Source organism: Lutra lutra, chromosome 7 (genome assembly GCF_902655055.1).
Source record: "Lutra lutra chromosome 7, mLutLut1.2, whole genome shotgun sequence".
Classification (NCBI taxonomy): domain Eukaryota; kingdom Metazoa; phylum Chordata; class Mammalia; order Carnivora; family Mustelidae; genus Lutra; species Lutra lutra.
In genome coordinates, this window is record NC_062284.1 from 69,687,691 (window position 1) to 69,709,073 (window position 21,383).

The 21,383-nt window shown below is 45.6% G+C and overlaps 1 protein-coding gene across 1 annotated transcript in view; it reads right to left on the reverse strand.

The window, feature by feature from the left end:
* The window catches only part of TNFAIP8L3 (TNF alpha induced protein 8 like 3), a 36,756-nt gene continuing 15,373 nt past the window's right edge, over nucleotides 1-21,383 (reverse strand). The window contains exon 2 of the mRNA XM_047736672.1: nucleotides 1-1,491. Coding sequence (XP_047592628.1) covers nucleotides 929-1,491 — 563 coding nt within the window. The 3' untranslated portion in view covers nucleotides 1-928. The remainder of the gene's footprint in view (nucleotides 1,492-21,383) is intronic.

Genomic DNA, 21,383 nt, shown 5'->3' on the forward strand with positions numbered 1-21,383 from the left:
TTTGAAGGGTTGTTTCAATTTATTGATGAACCAAAGAAACTAGCACAATGGGATGTGAAAGGCCAGGAGAGGTGGATAGGGGTTCCTTCTGCTCGGCTCCCACGCTGCCAGGATGAGCCCTCCCACACCTCACCTCATGGGCGCCACCCCTCAGAGGGGGAGGCCTAGCCTGCAGGGAGCACAGTTCTCTGCCCCTGCGTCAGGAGTGGGAAAATCTCCACACCCCCACCTCACTGGAAAGACTCCCTCTGCAGGATCATAAACCTGCATCTGGGACCTAAAAACACAGCTCTTGGAAAACATTTTTCCAGTCTGCTGCTATGCTTTTTCACACCTTTGTATTCGTTTGTGTCTGAAACAGCACATCTAGAGACAGACTGTAAACCCTGACCACTAGATACTATTATTCTTTTCTTCTCTGCTGCTTAGTAGTCTAAATCCAGGTGGATCCCTCTCACATTCCAGAGAGAAAATAATAAGACCTTACATTAGAGTTTTCAAAAGTGTGGACATATGTTGCCTCATTTGAACCTCCCAGCAGCCCTGGGAGGTGGGCATCGTGGTCCCAGGATCCTGAGGATAGCTGTCCCAGTGAAGCCAGGAACCGAATCCATGTCCTCCAGCTCCTGGTCCAGGGCTCCTTCCATTCCCCAAGATGAAGCGAGCTCACCTCGATGAGCACAGCAGCCTTTGCTGAGAAGAGATGAAATGTCCTTTGGGCTGGCTGACCAAGGTGACTGGAAGTACAGAGCTCGTCAGTGGGCTCAGGGGAGAAACACACCTGAGTGAAATCGGCATCAACGGCAGACGGGGAACTAGGGTAGGACATGGGCATCTCAGACAAGGGTTTCCTGGTTTCTTGATTCGAACCTGGACCATACTGGTGCTGCAACTGGGACTCAGCAAAGTCTGGGAGGAGAGAAGGCATTCAGAGGACTTTCTCATCTAGCAACTTATTGATTCCTTCACACATTCTCTTGAGGTTGGGCCGACAGTCTCCATCCAGACTATAAAGGGTGGAGAGGAACTCCACATTGGCAAAGTGGTTGAAGACGTGGTTGATGCGCCCGTGGGTCCGGGGCGTCAGGTGTCGCTGCACCAGTTCATGCACCAGGTCCTTGCACTCGTGCAGGAGCTTGGAGAGCACGTTCCTGTCAAACGTGTATTCCACCTCGTAGAAGCTGACGATGGTCATGGCGGTCTGGTTCAGCTTCTTCCTGAGCTTTTCCACGACGACCACCTCCTCCTGGCTGAACTGGTTGTGTCGGTAGAGGATTCCAATTTTGATTGCCACCTTGATCAAGTCTTTCATGATCTTGTGGGCTTCCTTCTTGTTGTGGGTGTGCTCTTTGGTGACTTTGTAGAGCTCATCGAAGATCTCGCTGCTAGTGTCATCGATCAACATATTTGCCATGGTTTTGCTGGCGATTTTGCTCAGGATCTTCTTCTGGGCTTGAAGGGCAAGGTTCTTTGAACTAAAAACATCGGGACCTAGTGTGAGGAAAGAGAGAAAAGTTAGAGAAATATGAGAGCTGTTTATTATGATTCCACAAGTGAAAGACACTAATTTGAATTTACGTTCCTAGAGCAAAAACAAGCCTTTATATCCCACTGCTCCCTCACCAAATTCCACCCAAGCCTGGGATTGCTAGTGTCCTCTCCACATACCATGCTTGTTTATTCTCTTGAATCTTCTAATCACCCTCTTCCTTCTCTGGAAGTGGCCTCCTCTTCTCTAGGCCAAATCTCACCCTTTTAGACCTACTTCATGCACAATGCTTTCCTGACCCTCTTAGCTCAAAGAGAACTCCACTATTCAGTTGTGCAAATTACTACAACAAGCACATTGCACCGACGCCAATGCCATTCCCTGGATGGACATGGATGCCCGATCACGGCAGTCTTTTTGACTGAGTCTCAGAATCCATATTTTGAGTCTAAGGTGTATTTTTTTTTCATGTTCCCTATCTAGGAAATTGTTGTGTGTCTTACAGTCACTGTTGCCAGGGACACATGCACTGTGGTTGTCTTTATCTATACGCAAGCAATTTGCACAACAGGAGCCAGAGATTGGGGAGAAAAGTCAAGAGCACTCAGATGCCCTCAGTTGGCAGAGACAACAGAAGGGCACTGTGTGCGAAACACACACACTAACACCTCCTAGTCATTCAGGTTCTCTTCTTTTCCACTTTATGAATGAACAAGAGTAAAAGATGTTAAAAAAAAAAAAACCACCCTGTGTCTAAGCAAGTCCAAAAGGACCTTTCAATAAGTATAACATTTCTAAGTAAAAAAGAAAGCAGTCACTCACAATTTAATTGGCAGCACCTTTTTCTTAAGAGCACATAAAAGAACCTCTTATAATCAGTGGTGCCTTAGATTTGATGAACTACTCCGTGGTGTGGACAGTTAGCTAGAGCTGACATCAGAAACCCACTGCCCATCCTGCTATAGCGTGTACGTGTATTACTGGCCCAGAGGAGAGGTGGGTTGCCTGAAGGTGGAGACGGTGTCTCCCACAGCTCCCAGCTCTGTTCTGGGCACAGGGATGAAGTGGCGTCTGCTGGATGAAATACCAGAGAAACACTGCAGAAGAAGAAGGTAGTAAAATACAGTGTGAATTTATATTAAAAAAGTTTTCCTTTGAGGACTGAAGACCCTTCTAGGATCCAAAGAGATTGTATCCAGTGCTTTGTGGCCACAGGGAAGTAACAGGACAGGCAGAGTGGACACATGGCCATACAAGCCAGCCAGGTCCCGCAAGCCTCGCCTGGCTGCCCCCATGTTCCACATGGTCTGCCCACCTGGGGCTTATGGCTCAGTGCTCAGCGATTAACACCCAGATGCTCAGGTCTCACGGACAGACTCAAAAAACACTCCCACACAATTTAAACAAGGCTCCCACGCATTCCTCACACCCACTTCCCCTCTCCTCATGGGCCCCGCCTTGCTCCCTCAGCCCTGGGCCTTTCCAGGACAGCTCTACTGCTCTGGGGTTTCTCCTTGCAGGTCCCGAGGGGCTTGGGCTGGAGGGGGGCTGGTGTGGCAGGGTCAGCAGCAGTAGGGCAGTCAGTAGGGGCCAGGAGCATCCTACAGCCCAGGGAGCTCACGCTCTTTAAAGTCTGAAACTGCAGAATCTTCAAGCAACTTCCCAGTCAAATGACCCTGACGCCAGACGTTCCCTACAGTCAAGGTGCAAAGGGAACCAACAGGGGAGCCCTGGTCTCAGGCCTCCTGTGTGCCCAGGGCCTCAGGCACTGGTGACTCTGGGTGCGGGGGCAGGGCCGGGGGCGGGGGCAGGGGGAGGGGCAGGGAAGGAGTGCTGAGTGCACCAGGTGCTTCACTCTGTTAGCTGAAGCTGACACTTGTTTTTTTTTTTTTTAATTTCTTTTCAGTGTACCAGAATTCATTGTTTATGTACCACACCCAGTGCTCCATGCATTGTGCCCTCTTTAATGCCCACAACCAGGCTCACCCAACCCCCCACCTCCCCACCCCTTCAAAACCCTCAGATTGTTTTTCAGAGTCCACAGTCTCTCATGATTCGTCTCCCCCTCCCATTTCCCCCAACTCCCTTCTCCTCTCCATCTCCCCATGTCCTCCGTGTTATTTCTTATGCTCCACAAGTAAGTGAAACCATATGATAATGGACTCTCTCTGCTTGACTTATTTCACTCAGCATAATCTCTTCCAGTCCCGTCCATGTTGCTAGAAAAGTTGGGTATTCATCCTTTCTGATGGAGGCATAATACTCTATAGTGTATATGGACCACATCTTCCTTATCCATTCGTCTGTTGAAGGGCATCTTGGTTCTTTCCACAGTTTGGCGACCGTGGCCATTGTTGCTATGAACACTGGGGTACAGATGGCCCTTCTTTTCACTACATCTGTATCTTTGGGGTAAATACCCAGTAGTGCAACTGCAGGATCATAGGGAAGCTCTATTTTTAATTTCTTAAGGAATCTCCACACTGTTTTCCAAAGAGGCTGCACCAACTTGCATTCCCACCAACAGTGTAAGAGGGCTCCCATTTCTCTGCATCCTCTCCAACACACATTATTTACTGTCTTGTTAATTTTGGCCATTCTAACTGGTGTACGGTGGTATCTCAATGTGGTTTTGATTTGAATCTCCCTGATGGCTAATGATGATGAACATTTTTTCATGTGTCTGTTAGCCATTTGTATGTCTTCACTGGAGAAGTATCTGTTCATGTCTTCTGCCCATTTTTGGACATGATTATCTGTTTTGTGTGTGCTGAGTTTGAGGAGTTCTTTATAGATCCTGGATATCAGCCTTTTGTCTGTACTGTCATTTGTGAATATCTTCTCCCATTCTGTGGCAACCTAGATGAAATGAAGCTGACACATTTTATCAAGGCTTCCTTGCTAGTCTTTTCCCCTCCAGCAATGCCAACATTCTTCTCTCGACCAGTAGCTGTCACACCTTTTGCTCATATACTCCCATAAGAATTTTGAAAAAATTATGCACCTCCTTACACCCTTAACTTGACAGCAAGTATTTTTCACCTTAAGATTAAATAGTTATAATTTGTTAAAAGATATAATTTCTAGATATTATAAAGCATTTAAAAATTAGCCTGTTAAAGCATTCTTTTAAATATGTCCAAAATAACATAGCACTACAGTGATAAAACACCCATTATTATCCATTTTAAAGTGTTAAGAGCAAGCTCTTCTTTAAAAATTAGAAATGTTAGGGACGCCTGGGTGGCTCAGTCAGTTAAGTGTCTGTCTTTGGCTTAGGTCATGATTCCGGGGTCCTGTGACAGAGCCTTGGGTGAGGCTCCCTGCTCTGTGGGGAGCCTGCTTCTCCCTCTCCCTTTGTCTCCTGGTCCCCCTTCTTGGGCACTCTCTCTCTCTGACAAATAAATAAAATTTTTTAAAAAATTAGAGATATTACATTGTTCTTCCCCCCCCATCTCATGACATGACACCCAGAGAATTTTAATGTATTTTTATGCTTGAAAATGTTTTATTTGATCAACTCATCACAATTCTCTATAGCCAAAGGATGCATACAAATTGAAATTTAAATTAAAAGATGATTCTAGTGATCATAAATCTTCATGTCTTAAACATTTCTTCTAGAGTGAGCTATTTTGTTTTGGGGTACAATATATAATATTAAAACGCCGGTAAACACTAAACATAAAAAATAAATTTTTATTGGAGATGCACTTCCAAATGAAATGTGTAGGGGTGGATTATGGCACCTTGATTCAAAGAGGCACCACCAGCACCAGAGCTTCCTGTCCTCCCTGTGTCTGACCAGGGAGGTTCTGCACCCCGGGGGCATGTCAGTCAGCCCCCATATGAGTCTTCATGGGTTAGAACTCTGACTACAAGAGTGGAAAGGAGAGAGGTCCACCAGGCTTTGACCTCAGGTTGTTCCTCAGGTAGGAAAGTGTAGAAAAGAGTATGTATTGAGGTAAGAAAGAGGAATCAGATCTATAAATCAATTACCTCAAAATCACCCTTGTCTGCACATCAAATGGGAGGTCTGGACTCTCGGTGTGCACAGTACATGGAATTCTCTTCAGCAAGAGCAGCAGGATTCCAAGAGGTGATAAAAAGCACTCTTTGGGGTAAGGAGATTCTTGACCAAATAAGTTTGGAAAATACTGGGTTAAGCAGTTAGATTCTTTTCCTTTGAGACTTTAAAACACTCCTTTAATACACTGAGGTGTTTTATCAACTTTTAGAGGGTTGGATATGGTAGGCAGAATAACCCCCAACCCCAAGATGTCCGTGTCTTGGTCCCTGGAAACTGTGAGTGTGACCCAGCAAAAGAGACTTTGCAGATGGGACTGAGTTAAGGGCTTAGGGATGGAGAAATTACCCTGGATCATCCCGTCAGCCTGATACAATCACAAGAGTCTTTCAAAGTGAAGGAGGGAGGCAGGAGAGCATGGGACACAGAGGGGGATGTGATGGTGGAAGTAAAGGGTCAGAGTGATGTGGTCATTGGCTGAGAAGATAAAGGAGGGAGCCACCAGCCAAGGAACATGGCTGGCTTCAAGAAACTAGAAAAGGGAAGGAAACACAATCTCCCCTGGGGCCTCCAGGAAAAGTGTAGCCCTGTGGATACACTGATTTTTAGCCCTGTGAAACCCACTTGGGATTTCTGTTCTCTAGAGGTATAAGTTTGTGGTAATTTGCTTTGTTACAGCAGCAATAATTCAGGTGGATAGACGTGATGTAGCAAGTTTATCTGGTCAGGGTATTCTTTTTGTCTTTTGAGTAGAGCCACCAGCTGCCCGGGGCTGCCAGGATGGAGGGGTTTCCCATATAGAGGACTTTCAGGGCTGGAACTAGATCAGTGGCAGGCACATTGGGAAAAGTTGGTCACCCTATTCCGAAACCACCAGTGAGGCATATATCATTGAGTTAAAAATTGAACAGAGAAGTAATTGAAGAAAAATTTCTGAGGGTGGTAGAAAATCATACATACCTGCCTATCATCTGAGCAGGTAAGTTGTACTCTCATGTTGCCACATTTACCAAAATCTGCCGTTCTCTCTACTTTTCATTTCTGTAAACTTAACCCCTTTTGCTCATTTTGGGCAAAGTCCCTTTTGTCCTTTGGTTGCTCTGTAGTTATTGAGCACTTCCTATTAGTTTGGCAATAAATGAGTTTGGCCAAATTAGTCTGCCTAATATTTTGGCTAGCTTGGCTCTATATGAAGTGCTTATGGAGGAAATCGCCCCAGAATATCCATTTGGGTCCTGCTCTGAATTTGGTCCCACAGGGATGGGAGACACAGACAAATGAATCAAAATGCAGAAACAAACAAAATGTCCCAGAATGGCTTGAGTGAGAACAGCTGGGGACAGCCAAAGGGGGACTTGTATGTGGACAGATGGGGGTGGCTACCATGTTACAAAGTGGTTTCTAAAGTAAAGGTACAGGCCAGTAATTTCCCCTTAATCACAAAGGCTTGGGGTGGTTTTCCTGCTAAGTTTTCAGCCATTTCTACTGTATAAGAATATGTTATTTATGTATAAGGGGACTTAGGGTACAGGCTTCTAGGGTTGAGGGCTCAGGAGGGTCACAGGTGTGGCATTTTTGAAGCCAGAAATAGCAACAGTCTAGAGCAGAGGAACCCAAGTGCTATGGATCATCAAAATCATCAAGAAAGCTTTAAGAAACAACAACAAACAAGTAGATTCTCCCACTCTACCCCAGATTGCCAGTAGGAAAATCTTCAGGAGATGGCTGGTAATGCAAGCTTGCAAGGTGACTCTGACATGCTGTGTGAAAGACCCACTGATCAGGACATGGCCAACACGGATCCGCCAGAACACTCATCGTGCTAGGTGCTCTCAGATAGAAGGATCTGTGGTGAGTTACATATGACTTTGTGGATGACCACAGATTATGGTTGGCTCTTGAGGCTTTATCATACCGGGTAGCTTATTAAAGGCTTTGAGAAGACCCACAGTAAAGATACCTGTGTAGTTTTGTTTAGTCTACCCACTTCTCAAACTTCCTGAACCTTACAAAATTTGTACACACACACACACACACACACACACACACACACACACACACAATCATCTTGTATATATTACGAGAAATGCTGGGATAGGATTGAGAGAAATAAAATCAAGACACTCTGGTCAACTTTTACAACTCCCAGGGATTGGCTGGGCAGGGCTGAGGAGAGCCAATGTCTCCAACATGTGTGCATGATTAAATGGAGGGTGTGTACAACAAGGAGAGCCAGAGAGGCAGTCGTCTTCAGAAGACTTTTGCACAGAGAAATCTTGGGCCTGTTTCCTTCCTTCCATTCTTCTCTCTCAGCCTTCTGCAGGGGGTCTATGTGGGTGATCTGTCAGGGAGAAACAGTGCTGGCTGAGAGAAAGAATGCAAGTTTTGGGAGCCAAGGTTGTAAGTGTACTTGGATATTTGGGGAAACAGGCCTAACTGGTGGACACGTAGTTGTTTTGGGAAAACACCAAGAGATCCAGGTTAGGTCTTGGCGCAGACTGTCCCCTTGTTGCTGTGTACAAGCCTTTGGAGGGCTGTTCTGGCCAGGGATAATTCTCTTAACCATGTTTGTACAAAAGTTCCCATTCCCTAGCCACAAAAGCTAAGGAGTTGTTTACAACACCTCAGAGTCTCTGAGAATGGAGATAAAAATGTGAGCATGCAGCTACCATACAGCTCCCCTGGCCAGTACCATGAGACAAGATGGAGGAAGCTGTGAAATTGATCACTGAACCGTAACAGGGGTTTCCTTACACTAAGATTGATGGAGAAGCTCAAGTGAGAGCAATGCGAGGTCAGTGCTCTGAGAATAAGCCCTCTTGGAATATTCACAAAGAAAAGAAAAGTACCAGAGCCATGTTGGAAGACTGGCGTGACAATGGTGGCCAATTAGTTTGGAGAGAGAAAGCAAAAGATAATTTAAGTGGGTCTCTCACTAAACGGAAAAGTGCTGGGGCCGGCTGAGTTGATGCTTCTATAAATGATGTTCAGCCATAGTACAAGTGATGTTTCAACATTTGAGACAACACTAAGCTCTCCCAGATGGTGAAATGCCAAACGGGTGGTGACACACAGCAGGAAGATCTTACGGAGCTGGGTGAGTGGGCAGAAAAAGAGGCAGATGAGCTCTAGCGTGGTAAGAGCAGGTAGTACATTTTGGGAAAAATAAAGCAAACGCTGATTATGAGGGATGAGGAGCTCTGAGCATCCGCCCAGGATGTGCTGAGGCATGGAGGGACTGGGGGACAGACTCCACCCACCTCTCCCTACTCTGGACTCCGTAACTTTTCTGCTTCCGGTAAAGGAGTGTGGGGAAAACTTGAAGGCGTGTGTGGATAGCTGTGTCAAAATAATAAAACTGGAAATTTATCTGTCATGGCCTGTGCTGTACAGGGGATCATGTCACTTCTGTAATCAGCCTAAGATGATGATAGCAAGGAAGAGAGTGAGCTAACAGTGAGAAGGAGAAGTTAGGAGTGGAGACGGTACCCAGAGGAAAACAATAACAATACGTGGCACTTAATAAGCACCATCTGTTGAAGCAGGAGACCCAACAGACAAGGAACATGGGAAGGGCAAAACCCTGAGCAGAGGGTGATGGGTGGTAGTCCAAATTTCTGGCACTTAAATCACTTACATGTAACTGTTGGGGAAAAAAGCAAGCCTCCTTCGGATGCAGCAGCCTCACAAACTACCGGAACTTTCATGAGCACCTTCCTCTCTATTCACCTGCACACGCACCCAGAAAAGCTGACTGGACTGGTCATGTCCCTCAGGCTCCCTTCTTCACTACTGACAAGTGGCCAGGACCCAGTGGGGAGAGTGACACCCTCTCCTCTCCCTGCCTGCTTCCTCGTCTGTTCTCTGTGTGAACGATGGAAAGGGGTTGGCTTAGGGGGAGAGGTGGTCTGCAGGACTGGATCTCCATGACAATGACAAAACACCTTCTAGAGAAGACGCTGGCTCTGCTTCAGTTCTTGGATGTCCCTATGTAGCTATGGGGACAAAACTATTAAGCAACCTTAAGTAGTGTTTTGAAATGTGAACCTAACAGAGTTATGGTTTCCAGGAAAACTACTAATTGAGTCGTTGCATCTCCAGTGGAGTCAACTAGAAAGCACTGTCCTTTCCTTGTATAAAGCTGTGGCTTGTGTACTGCTGGAATATTAAAAACATGGCACTAGAGGAGGTACAGTGAAATGAGATCGTTGAGTGATGGTGGGGTCTTTGAGGTGGGGACAAGCTAAAACCTGGATCCTTCCCTCTCTCCACAGAGAAATAACCAAAGCTTAGAAGCCCATGAAAAAAAACCCTTTGTTGGTCTAGTCCCTTTCATACTTGGGATGGCATTTTTGAGACTTAAAGAAGATATTTTGGGATAGTTTAAAAGGCATCACAGTAAAACGTGGATGGCCTGGGAGGGTCAGGAATGCATTTTTCTGACTGCAGGTCACCGCTGAGCACACCCAGAGCACACCCTGAGACTTCTTCGAGGCTGGGTCTTCCACCCTGCCAACCCAAGAGAGCCACCTGCCTTGAGTGCGTATCTCCTGGGCTCACTCTGTGCCTAAGACCTGAGGTCCCCCCAATTTCCACTACTGCAGTAAGAAGCAGGTGGCTTGTGGGTCCTACAGGAGGGGTCACCCTGACATGCAGGGGAGCAGTGTGCAAAATGAAAATGTTAGAACCTCTGTTTCTGTCTCCTCAGGAGAGAAGTGAAGTTTTCCTAACACTGAACACGCAGGCTGACTGGGAGACATAAGGGAAGTGGGGAAAGTCCCCCTCTCAGGATTTGGGGGGTGTTCAGTGTATCCCTCACTTGTTTATCCCCTCTCACAAGTTTTGATTTATTTCAGCATTTGTTTATGTGTGTTTGATTAAACAGACTCAGTGATTACATTATTTAGTTTCAACTAAACCCTCACAAAATGGACCAGTGATTTCAGAAGATTCCAGCAAGCACCAAAACTGAAGACAATACACGAATCATGCCAGCATAAGTAAACAGCAAGGAAATGGGAGAGCAGACGTTTATCCTTCTCATCGTAAGAGCTTTTCCACAGCCAAATTATAAGGTAAAAGTAATGATCTAATCAGATCTGACAAGAAACGGGCTGTAAAAATTTCAAAAATTCTAATAAGATGATTTGAAACACTTTTTCTTGCCTTGAGATATTCCCCAAGGTAGTAGGAAGCCATAACAATTAGTGAAATGCGCTTGTGATTGTGATTTTAGCTTGTCCTATGGGTGGGGGGGTACTAAGGAACAGCACGGACGACTGTCGGGGGGCAGGGATGAATCAAGGATGACGCTGAGTGCTTCTTCTAGGTTAACTGGGTGCAGGGGGCAAGGAATGTACCATCAACTGGAAGAGGCATCTAGAAGCTTGTGGGGTGGATGAATTCAGTTTTTAGCATGCTGAGTTCCAGAGCCGTAGGGCAGTCTGGCTGGAGAAGGTCACGGGAGCCTGCCCAGTAGGTACCTCACATCAACTTGCGCCACCCTGAGCGTCCCATTTGCCCACCCAAACTCTACCTCTTTCCATCAAGCAGGAGCCAGTGAAGAGACCCATCTTCCCTAAGGAATTTGTCAATGGGGGAATCCCTGGAGATAAACAGGTTCTTTCTTAAAAATGCAACTATCTAACATTAGCTGGTTCAAGGATAGTCTCTATTCACAGCTTGTTGGGAATCCCTTTAGTTGGGGCCATACTGTATCCCTCCTAGAGATTCTCTCTCCCCTCTTTGGGCCCACCACCAAACTGCCCCTTCTAGTAAGTAAAAAATGAGGGTAGGAAGTGAGAGGCGGGCTTGGGTATGGCAGGACTGGGAGGGAGGGTGGAAGGAAGAAGGACTAGGTTGCCAGATAAGCAAACGCGGAGGACGGGGTGTCGCACTGGCCAGTTGTTCCCCACCAGCTCGGGCTTGGCTGGAAATCTTGCCGTTGGCCCAGGCCCGGGAGCAGGCACAGAGTTTGGGCTTTGCCCTTGGTGGCTGCTCCGTCTTTGAGAGTCATTCATCCAGTGGTTAGAAATGAATGTTTTTGGGGGTCAAGCATGATGAATCTTCCCAGCTGTACGGGACATTTCAGGATGCTGTGCAAAAATGTAGAAAAGCAATGGTAATCAAAACGGGACACTTCTTACAGGAGAGCTGATTCTGATTGTTGCAACACTTTGCACTGAATCATTCTTCCTTTTTTTTTTTTTTTTTTAAGATTTTATTTATTTATTTGTCAGAGAGAGAGAGCACAAGCAGGAGGAACAGCAGGCAGAGGGAGAAGGAGGCTCCCTGTTGAGCAAAGAGCCCAACGCGCGGACTCGATCCCAGGACCCTGAGATCATGACGGGAGCTGAAAAGGCAGATGCTTAACCAACTGAGCCACCCAGGAGTCCCAAATAATTACTCTTTTAAGAGCAGCATTTGATCATCTTTAAGGAGAAGACCAAGTTGTTTTGTTGTTGTTTGTTTGTTTTCATTTCAAAAAATTCCTGGGCTTTGAAATAACTTCTTGTTCTAAGTAAGGTGAAGAGAAATTGGCAGGGTCAGCTGTAAGTAAGACCTATCAGCACCTTATCTCATTTTGTCTTAGACTCCCTTCAAACCACCACCCATCAGCACTGAGCAGCTCATTTAATTAAGAATCACGTTACAGATACTATTAACTACTGAGCACAGATTATGTACCTGGGATGGTGGATGGCATGTATCTGATCTTCCCAATAGTGCTTCAAGAGGGGTGGTGAGTCTCATTTTACAGATGAGGAATCTGAGCCATGGCAGATTTAAGTAATTCACTCATAGCTATGGGGCTAGTAAGCAGCAGAACTGCAGTTGGGCCCAAGTTCAGATCAGCTCCAGACAAAACCTGCCATCTTGGCCTTCTGGCACCTGCTTTCAGAAAATCATCCTTGGCTTCCGAATGTCTGTGATTTCTCACTTATTTGAGACATTAAATAGACTTCAATTTAAGTCCCCATCTAGCAAGGAGATTCACATTTCATCATTTAACTACAAAAACCATTCTTATTATGTGATAGAACAATGCCACATACTCATCAAAACCTGAAGATAGATGTCGCTTTCGTTTTTAGAGGGAATTCTATATATTTCAACAGTTAGATACTGATTTTGTTTTTCCTACTGATTTACAGCTAGCTCTGAAAAGTGAATGAGTGAGGATTTTACTTAGCAGAGCTAACTGAGGCAGATACGGGTGAAGTTGCTGGGGGTTGAGTCATCTCCAACTCCACAGGTCAATTTTGGAGACTTGAGAGATATTTTTGTCTTATTGTAGTAGAAGAACCACCACCACCAAACACAACATCTACTTACATGATTTCTTGAACCAGAGCTTGTTCATCCCCTCCCCCACTCTCCCTTGCACCTAATAAGTTAACTGGGGTCTGTCTGGACGGTAGGTCATATTCAGGCATGATAAGAGAGCCCACTTCCGTAGTGTTTAATGCACACAACCTCATCACACCCTTGCGACAACTCTATGAGCACATGCCAGTCATCATCACCATCATCACCATCAGCAGCAGCAGCAGCAATGGCATTCTACGTCTTCCATCCCAGGCATCCGCAGCAGAGAGATTAAATAGTTCATGTGAAGCCACCATTCAGGGAGCAGCAGAGCTGGGTTCACACCCGAAAGCCGGCCCCAGAGTCCCGTGCTTCACCCCGCCACGCTAAACTGCCATTCTCGAGTGACAAAGATCAATTAGTTTAAATGTGCTTTGAATTACTGCCCACTTGAAAAATGGAAATGGGTTTATTTTCTCCCCTCAGAAAAATTGTTTTAAAAACCATGACACATAGCAAATACGTAGACAGAATGGAAGATAATCTGACAAACTCTAGTCATTTGGCCCCTGCCCAGGTGTGACAAATCTCAGAATTTTGTCCTGGGAGACAGAGCTAGGGCAAATGCCCTCTTTGTTTTCAACTGCCTCTTTCCCTTTTATCTCCCCAGATCTAACTGTGTTTCGGAAGCTGATGTGTCTGTCTCCTCCACGTTTTTATAGTTTTGCCTCCCGAGAAAGCATGTGTCACCAGTATGTTGTTTAGAGTGTTTTAAAACTTCAGATATCAGACCACACACATTTTTCTGCAAATCTTCGATCACGATCATGCTTTCAAGATTTATCGTATTCAGGCATGGAATTGCTTATGTGACTATACGATGTCCCCATGTTTCCTGATGATGGACGATTCAGTTCTTTCCCCTTTCTTCGAGCAAAGACGTCCACAGACCTGTCTCTCTGTGCACACACGTCAGTCTCCTGGGCTCTACATCTAGGAGGTGACCGCCGGCTCCTGGGCCCGAGGCTGCCGGTTGCTTCGCAGCAGACAGCACTAATTTTCACTCTCAGCAGCAGCTGAGGGGTGTCTGCAGTTCCATTTCCTCATCAGCACTTCAAACAGCCCACCTTTTAATTTCCTGCCAATCTGATAGGTACAAAGTAGTAGCTTGTTGTAATATATCTTTCTCTGCTAGGGAAATTCAACGTATTTTTGTGTATATTGAGCATTCAGGTCCTTCTTCTGTGAATTGCTTATTGGTAGAATTTACTAACTCCTGCCTTACCCTCCCAGCCACCGCTCCCCGCCGCCCCCCGCACTGGATTGTGTGTCTTTTTCTGGCTAATTTGTAGGGACTTCTTTTTCTTTTCTTTTTTTAAAAAAGTTATTTATTTATTTATTTATTTGAGACAGAGAAAGCAAGCACAAGCAGGGGGAGGAGCAGAGAGAGAGGGACAAGCAGACTCCTGGCTGAGTAGGGAGGCTGACACGGGACTCAATCCCAGGACGCTGAGATCATGACCTGAGCCAAAGGCAGACGGGACGGTCATCCGACTGAGCCACCCAGGCTCCCCTGCAGGAGCTTTTAGTATGCTATGGACTCTAATCCTCTGCTGGTCACATCAGTTGCAACCATCTCCTTCCAGTCTGTAGTACCTTTTCACTTTATTTGTGGTGTCTTTAGTCATACAGAAGTTAAGATTTTTAATATAGTCCAATTTATCAATGTTTTCCTCTATTGTTAGTGGGTTCTGTATCTTGTTTTAAGAAATCCTTTCCTGCCACGAGGTGGGAAGTGAATCTCATATATCTTCCAGAAGTTTAAAGGTTTTGCTTCCCACCTGCAGGTCGTTAATCCATTTGGCATTTATTCCTGCATTCTGCACGAGGTACCTTTGTCTCCTCACAATTTATTCAATTTATCGAATAGTTCATCCTTGTCCCACTCACCCATTGGGCCACCTTTTTCTTATCAAATTTCCAAATTACAACAGGCCTGTGTCTTGTACTGTGTTCTACTAAACTATTTTAGTACCAGCACCACACCGTATTCACTATTGGAACTCATAATAAATCTTGATAGGCTGCAGGGAAGGCTCCCCCCACCATTTTATTCTTCCTAGAAATTGTCTTGACTGGGGTACCTCGGTGGCTCTGTCGGTTAAGCTTCTACCTTTGGCTCAGTTCATGATCCCAGGATCCTGGAATCAAGCCCTGCATCTGGCTCCCTGCTCAGAGGGCAGCTTGCTTCTCCCTCCTTCCTGCTTGCACTCTATTTCTTTAATTATCTTTCTCTCAAATAAATAAATAAATAAATAAATAAAATCTTAAAAAAAAATTGTCCTGACTCTTCTTGCCTTTACTCTTCCACATGAATTTAAGGATCTTTTGACCAAATGCCATGAACATGCTATATTAACCTAGAGCAAACAGGGATCTTTATGCTATCAAGCCTCCCATCCATTAGCATGATATATCTCTCCATTTGTCAGATCTGTGTCCTTCCATAATGCTTTAAGAGTCATTCCTGTGAAATTCTCGCATATCTTTTGTCAGATTTACTTCAGGGTATATCATATGGTTTTGGTTGCTACTGCAAGTATAATTCTTTTCTTTTATAGTTTCTAAATGGTTGTTGGTGATATGTAGGAATCCAACTGATTCCTGTATATTTATCTCTAATTGAGAAATTTTCCTGAGTTCTGTAATTAATTCTAATTGATTTTCGGTAGCATCTCTCAGATGTTTTTATATGGACAACTACATTGCCAGCACAAAATGATTTTCTTCTACCTCCCATTTCTTCTTCTTGCCTTGTTACACTGTTGGGGGCCTCTGGTGTAATGCTGAATCATAAGGGTGCTATTTGGCATCCCTGTCTTGTTCTTAACTACCAGAATTGCCTCTAAAATCCTCCCCACCCCTGACCCTGGCCACATATGATCTCTGCTATGGGTTTTTGATGGATACCACTTATCAAGTGGAAGAATCTTCCATCTGCTCCAGTTTTGCTAGTAAGGCTTTGTTTGAAGGTAGAAATGTGTATCTAATTTTATCAAATGCTTCCTTTGTACCTATTGAGATCCCCATATGGTTTATCCCTTTTAACATGTGAATCTAACCAATTATTAAATGACTTTCTGATTTAAATCATCATTGCCTTCCCACAATAAAACCCCCTTCATCATAATGCATATTACATATGTACATTATATATAGTATAGTGTTTATGTATGTAACATACACACATATAATATACTGAGGAATTCCATAGTAAGTATTGTATTCAGCATTTTGCAACTATGCTCAAAGGTGAGATTGAACTATAACTTTCTCCTAGTACAGTCCCTGTCTGATTTTGATGTTTGAGTAAACTAGCCTCATGAAATGGATTGTGTAGCTTCCTTGCTTTTTTAAAGGTTTAGTAAAACTCACCCATAAAGCCATTTGTGACAAGTGTTGTGTTTTGAGACTGGGGATGAGTGGAGAATCAATTTCTTTAATGTTTATTCATGTGTAGAAGAGCAATAATCCCCTAAAATCAACACATACTTACGATTTAACATTTATTTTAAGGTCTCTAGATTTTTCTTTTCTTTCCCTAGAGCACCCACAAAATAGGTAGCTGCTGTGAATGATGGGTCACTCTCAGGAATAAAGCAATTAACACTATCCACAGGTATAATTTTCAATACTGTTCTCCTTGTTCTATTTTAAGATAAAATATTTCTCAAAATATTTTCTTTAACAATTTTATTACAAAAAATGATTAATGAGTATTGAGAAAAGTCAGAAAAGATGCATACACTAAAGGAAGAAAATGAGTCTCCCATAACCCCTCCATGCGTCACAGTCACCATGTGTATATTCTACCAAACACTCTCCCAGGCATACACACTTTCATATCCACAGACACATGATCAAAGAACCCTATATTCTAACCTATAGAAAGTAACAAATAACCAGCAGCAAGTGTGTGATGGGGGAAAGGGTGTCCAAAGGTGTCTACCTGCACATCCAGGAGTCCGTTCTACTGCCCCTTCCTAAGCCATGAGGTGGCAGGAGACACCGAGGAGGAGCACCTCCCACAGAAGCCCTGGCTCCATCCACCTCATCCCATCAGATGCCTGCTTGTTGGACGTTAGAGGACACACTGAAATCAGACGCCAAAGGGCAGCTCATCCCTTCACATGGATGGCTCTGCCCTAGCCCAAATGGCTGAAGACAGGCAGGTGACAGCCAAGCAGTACCAGAAATTCAGTGGGCTTCCTCTGGGGCTAGTGCCCTGACCCCAGCTGCCCTGGTTTTCCGTGCCCATTACGGAATCCCGTGGATCCCTGCCCAGGCGGCAGAGGGGCAGCGAAGGTTTGTTCTCCGGCACTCACGTTCTTCCAGGACGGGGGACCCTCGCACCCATGCTCGCACCCATGTCCAGTGTGGTCCTTTTCCAGTGCAGCACTGGAGTTATTCCGGGACTGTTGCTCAGAGGACTTGTGTATCCTCCCAATGAGGGCAGCATTTGCCACGTACAAGTTGTTCAATAAATGTCTGTAAACGAATAACCGATTGAACGATGTAGAGTGCTCTTTCTCATTCTTTGAGGCCCAGAGTCTATCTGTTCAGGATCCACACTGGCACGGTGTGCAGAGGCATGGCGTACCTGCTGAACATTCTGAGCTCTGCACAAGTTCATGCCCTGCCTGTCCCAGAAAGTCACCTGTGCGGCCCAGCTGGGTCCTGCCCGTCTGCACCCCTGCACGTGGCAGCGTCCCCCGGGGCACCAGCGGTGCTGCCCACCACACCCTCTGTGTTCAAATCCAGCAGGAGCTCTCTCTCCATGGCAGCAGCCCCCACCCTCCTGCCACCCCAGGAGCCTTCCCATTCACATCCCTTCAGGCTTACTCGATATTTTAACACCCAGGAGCTGCTGGGGATCACAGTAGCATGGGCCACATCTGTCTCTCTGGGTGATCCCCTCTCTGCTGGTGGCTCCCACACTGTTCTCCATGGCAGGCGCTGAAAACCCAGGCTCAGGCCAGCGGACTGTTAACAAGGACACCAGTAGGATGCCGCATTCAGAGCCATGGGAGGATGCCAACTTGGTAATATGTGAAATTAGTAAACAGACTGATGTAATAAAAATGTCAGCCTTTGGAATTCTTCAAGTTTGGAGTGTAGATATAAAACCTAAAACCTTAAAAAAAAATCAGGCAATAAGATGGAACACATTCCAGTCTATACTGGAAAAAAAAAATAAACAAAATAATGGCCTGAGATAGTGGGCAGGTAAGCCTAAAGGAATGAGGCTCTTGGAAGGTGCTGTGATTAGATTAACACAGCTTAAGTGAGTTTAAAGAAAATAAATAAATAAGAGGGTAGTGGGGTTATGGACATTGGGGAGGGTATGTGCTATGGTGAGTGCTGTTAAGTGTGTAAACCTGGCGATTCACAGACCTGTACCCCTGGGGCTAATAGTACATTATATGTTTATAAAAAAATAAAAAAGAAAATAAATAAATAAACAGTAGCTGTACTAGAGAGGTCAGAACACATGAGGGAGAAGAAACCAGAAGGTACTTCTAGATGGGAAATGATTTGGCAGACAGTACAGTGCCTTGCTCAATGTTCTACTTACTTTTCTTTTTAAAGTGAAATAATAAATTTTGTACAATGACATTTTTGGATTTCAGTCAATCTGAAAGCGGAACAGCAGGAAAGGGGCACATGTAATATATCATTAATAATACCCCTTACATATATTCAGTAGTAATTGTGGGTTTTTTCCGTTTTTTTGTCTTTTGTCCATGGATTTGAGATCTAAGACGTAAGTCAGACCACATTCGGGATATCCACTGGGGCCATGGTCATTTCTGGCTCAGGGGAAAGGCCATGGCAGGGAATGGAGTTTGCAGAGGGGAGGTGAGACGGCAGGTCTCTCATTCACCTGCAAAGTCTCCAAGGTTGGACTCCTGGGCTCAGCTGGGACCCCTCTTCAGACAGAACCGCTGTCAGCCAAGAGGGTCCCACTCATATCACTCAGGAACCAAACAAGTTGTGGAGAACTCGTGTTCCTGGAAGTTACACACAAATGTGTCTTTCTTTGAGGCTTCCTTTCTAAATTAAACTTTCTCCATACTTGTCCCATGGCAGGATATGTCTCTAAATGATTTGTTTTACCATTTCAAATTAAGTCATTTGGTGTGGTCACCCCCAGATGCTGATAATGGCCGTCCTGTGAGGTCAGGATACAGAGCTGTGGCCATGGAGTTGTTCCCCTGTCCCTGTGTCCAGTCACTGTGCAGACAGCAGGGCGTGGAGGACCGAAGCCGACCCCAGGCTGCCCCACTGCCCCCATTGTGCTCACTGTTTATCATGGGCCCAAGCCTTCACCTTCCTGGTTTCTTGGTCTGTTAAACAGGGGAGCTGGACTAGATGATTCTGCTAATTTTATATTAACTTCTTCAGAATCAGAAATGGAGTTTTTAAGTCCATAGAAGAACAACACCAAGCATACACGACATATGAGCGGATACCCGTAGGTTGGGTTCTCAGGCTCCTTTCTCTCAGATTCTCCTTCATCCACCGAGCTCTCGCTCTGCTCTGCAACTGCCCATTTCAGCAATGCAGTGCCTCCTTTTTCTCTCCTTGAAAAACCCAGGGCACTGACGTTGGAGACTCCAGCTTTCCTTTTCTGTGGTTTCCCTCCAGAATGTCCCCTCCATAAATTTCCTGGGGCCCTTGCCTCCTCCATCAGACCACAGCATGTGGTCACCACAGAACAGGCGGTCGGCAGACTCTCCCCGAGGCCTGTCCCTGTGCTGGCCTCAGATCCCACAGACCAAGCCACAGACTGCCAGCCCCAGCAGGCTGCGCTGTGCTGACATAGCTGCCAATGGGAGCTCTGCCCAAACCCTCAGGGCCAGCTCTTCCTGCCAGGTCTCACTTCCCTGTCATCCCACCTTTCTGCCCAAAGAGAAAGTGGTTCATCCTTGCCCCAGCCCCGCACACTTTACTCTATGCAGCTTCTACCTGAATGTAAACATGTTGTGCTGCTCTCCCTTTCACCCCTCCCCTGAACAGTCCTTCTAGCCAGAACCCCCCACCCCCAACACAGGGCCTATTTAAGAACCTCCTGCCTGATTTCACTGGTTTGTCCACTGCAAACTGCAGAAGTGGAGACCTGTCTGCTGTGTCCACAGTTCTGTCTCTGACACATAGTAGGAGCTCAAATAAATTTATTTATTTATTTATTTATTTTAAAGATTTTATTTATTTATTTGTCAGAGAGAGAGAGAGGAGAGTGAGCGAGCACAGGCAGACAGAATGGCAGCAGAGGCAGAGGGAGAAGCAGGCTCCCCGCCAAGCAAGGAGCCCGATGTGGGACTCGATCCCAGGACGCCGGGATCATGACCTGAGCCGAAGGCAGCTGCCCAACCAACTGAGCCACCCAGGCGTCCCTCAAATAAATTTAAACCTAAAAAAACCAGTAGTGACAAGTCAGGAAGCAATGTTGTGGGGGGGAAGACAAGGACAGGCTCTATCATGGCATGCCAGTTTGCAGGGCCAAGAATCTATGTTCTGTTCCCCTCTCCAGCTTCATTCTCTCTAGACTCTGAGTTCCCGACTGCCGGCCACACCCAGGTCTCCCAGTACCAGGCTTTATCACTCCCAGGTCCTCTCTGCACCTCTGCACGTCCTGCTCCCTGGTTTAGACATGGGTGCCTCCCTTGTCCCCTTCCTCCCGATTCCTATCTGACCAGCCAGGCTCCACAGAAGGACTTCTGACCTCTGAGCATGCATCCCTGCCACCACATTTCCCTCTAGTCTACTCGTCCCAGTGCAGAGCCACTGCACACCAGCTGGATTAGTGACGTCATGTGCCGCCTGTCTGTGAGTGGCTGGGCAGCAGGCATCATGATGTAGTCATCCCATGGCTCCAGCCAGGGACTGAAACGCAGAGAACATTCATTGCGTGAGCAAGTGGTTATCAGTCTTGACATTTTATTGAAATGTCTTCACACTTAGGTCAGGAGAAGTAATGATAATCAGAACCAGTGTGGCCCTAGGACACTGAAGCCTGTCTCCTCCAACCAGGGGCCTGAGGTCACCCCCCACTGAGCTTCTTTCCCACCTGGGCATGCTTGCCAGGACATTACTCCTCCAGCTCACCAGTCACGCTTCCTTTTTATTATTTTAGAAATCTATTTTCAAAGTGATATGGGTACATTATTTTAAAAGTCTGGTCACTCTAGGGCTTATCCAAAATGCAGCATCTTCTGGCCCACTTTGGATGCTGGCTCTTCATGGCAAAACACTTCAAACTCTTTTAGCTATTTCAACTAAAAATTACCTCTTTATGTTTACATAAAGACATAAATACATGCTTATACTGTTAGTCCTCCACTTCACTTTTAACTTCCTATTATGGAAGCTGAGAAATTAGCTCTCCCCCATTCATTTCTCCTTCCACTTTCCCATTTAGTTCTGGTTTATAATATTTGGTTAAATCAGACTTCAGTGATTTACATTACTGTGACTTGGATACCGTTCATAGCTGAC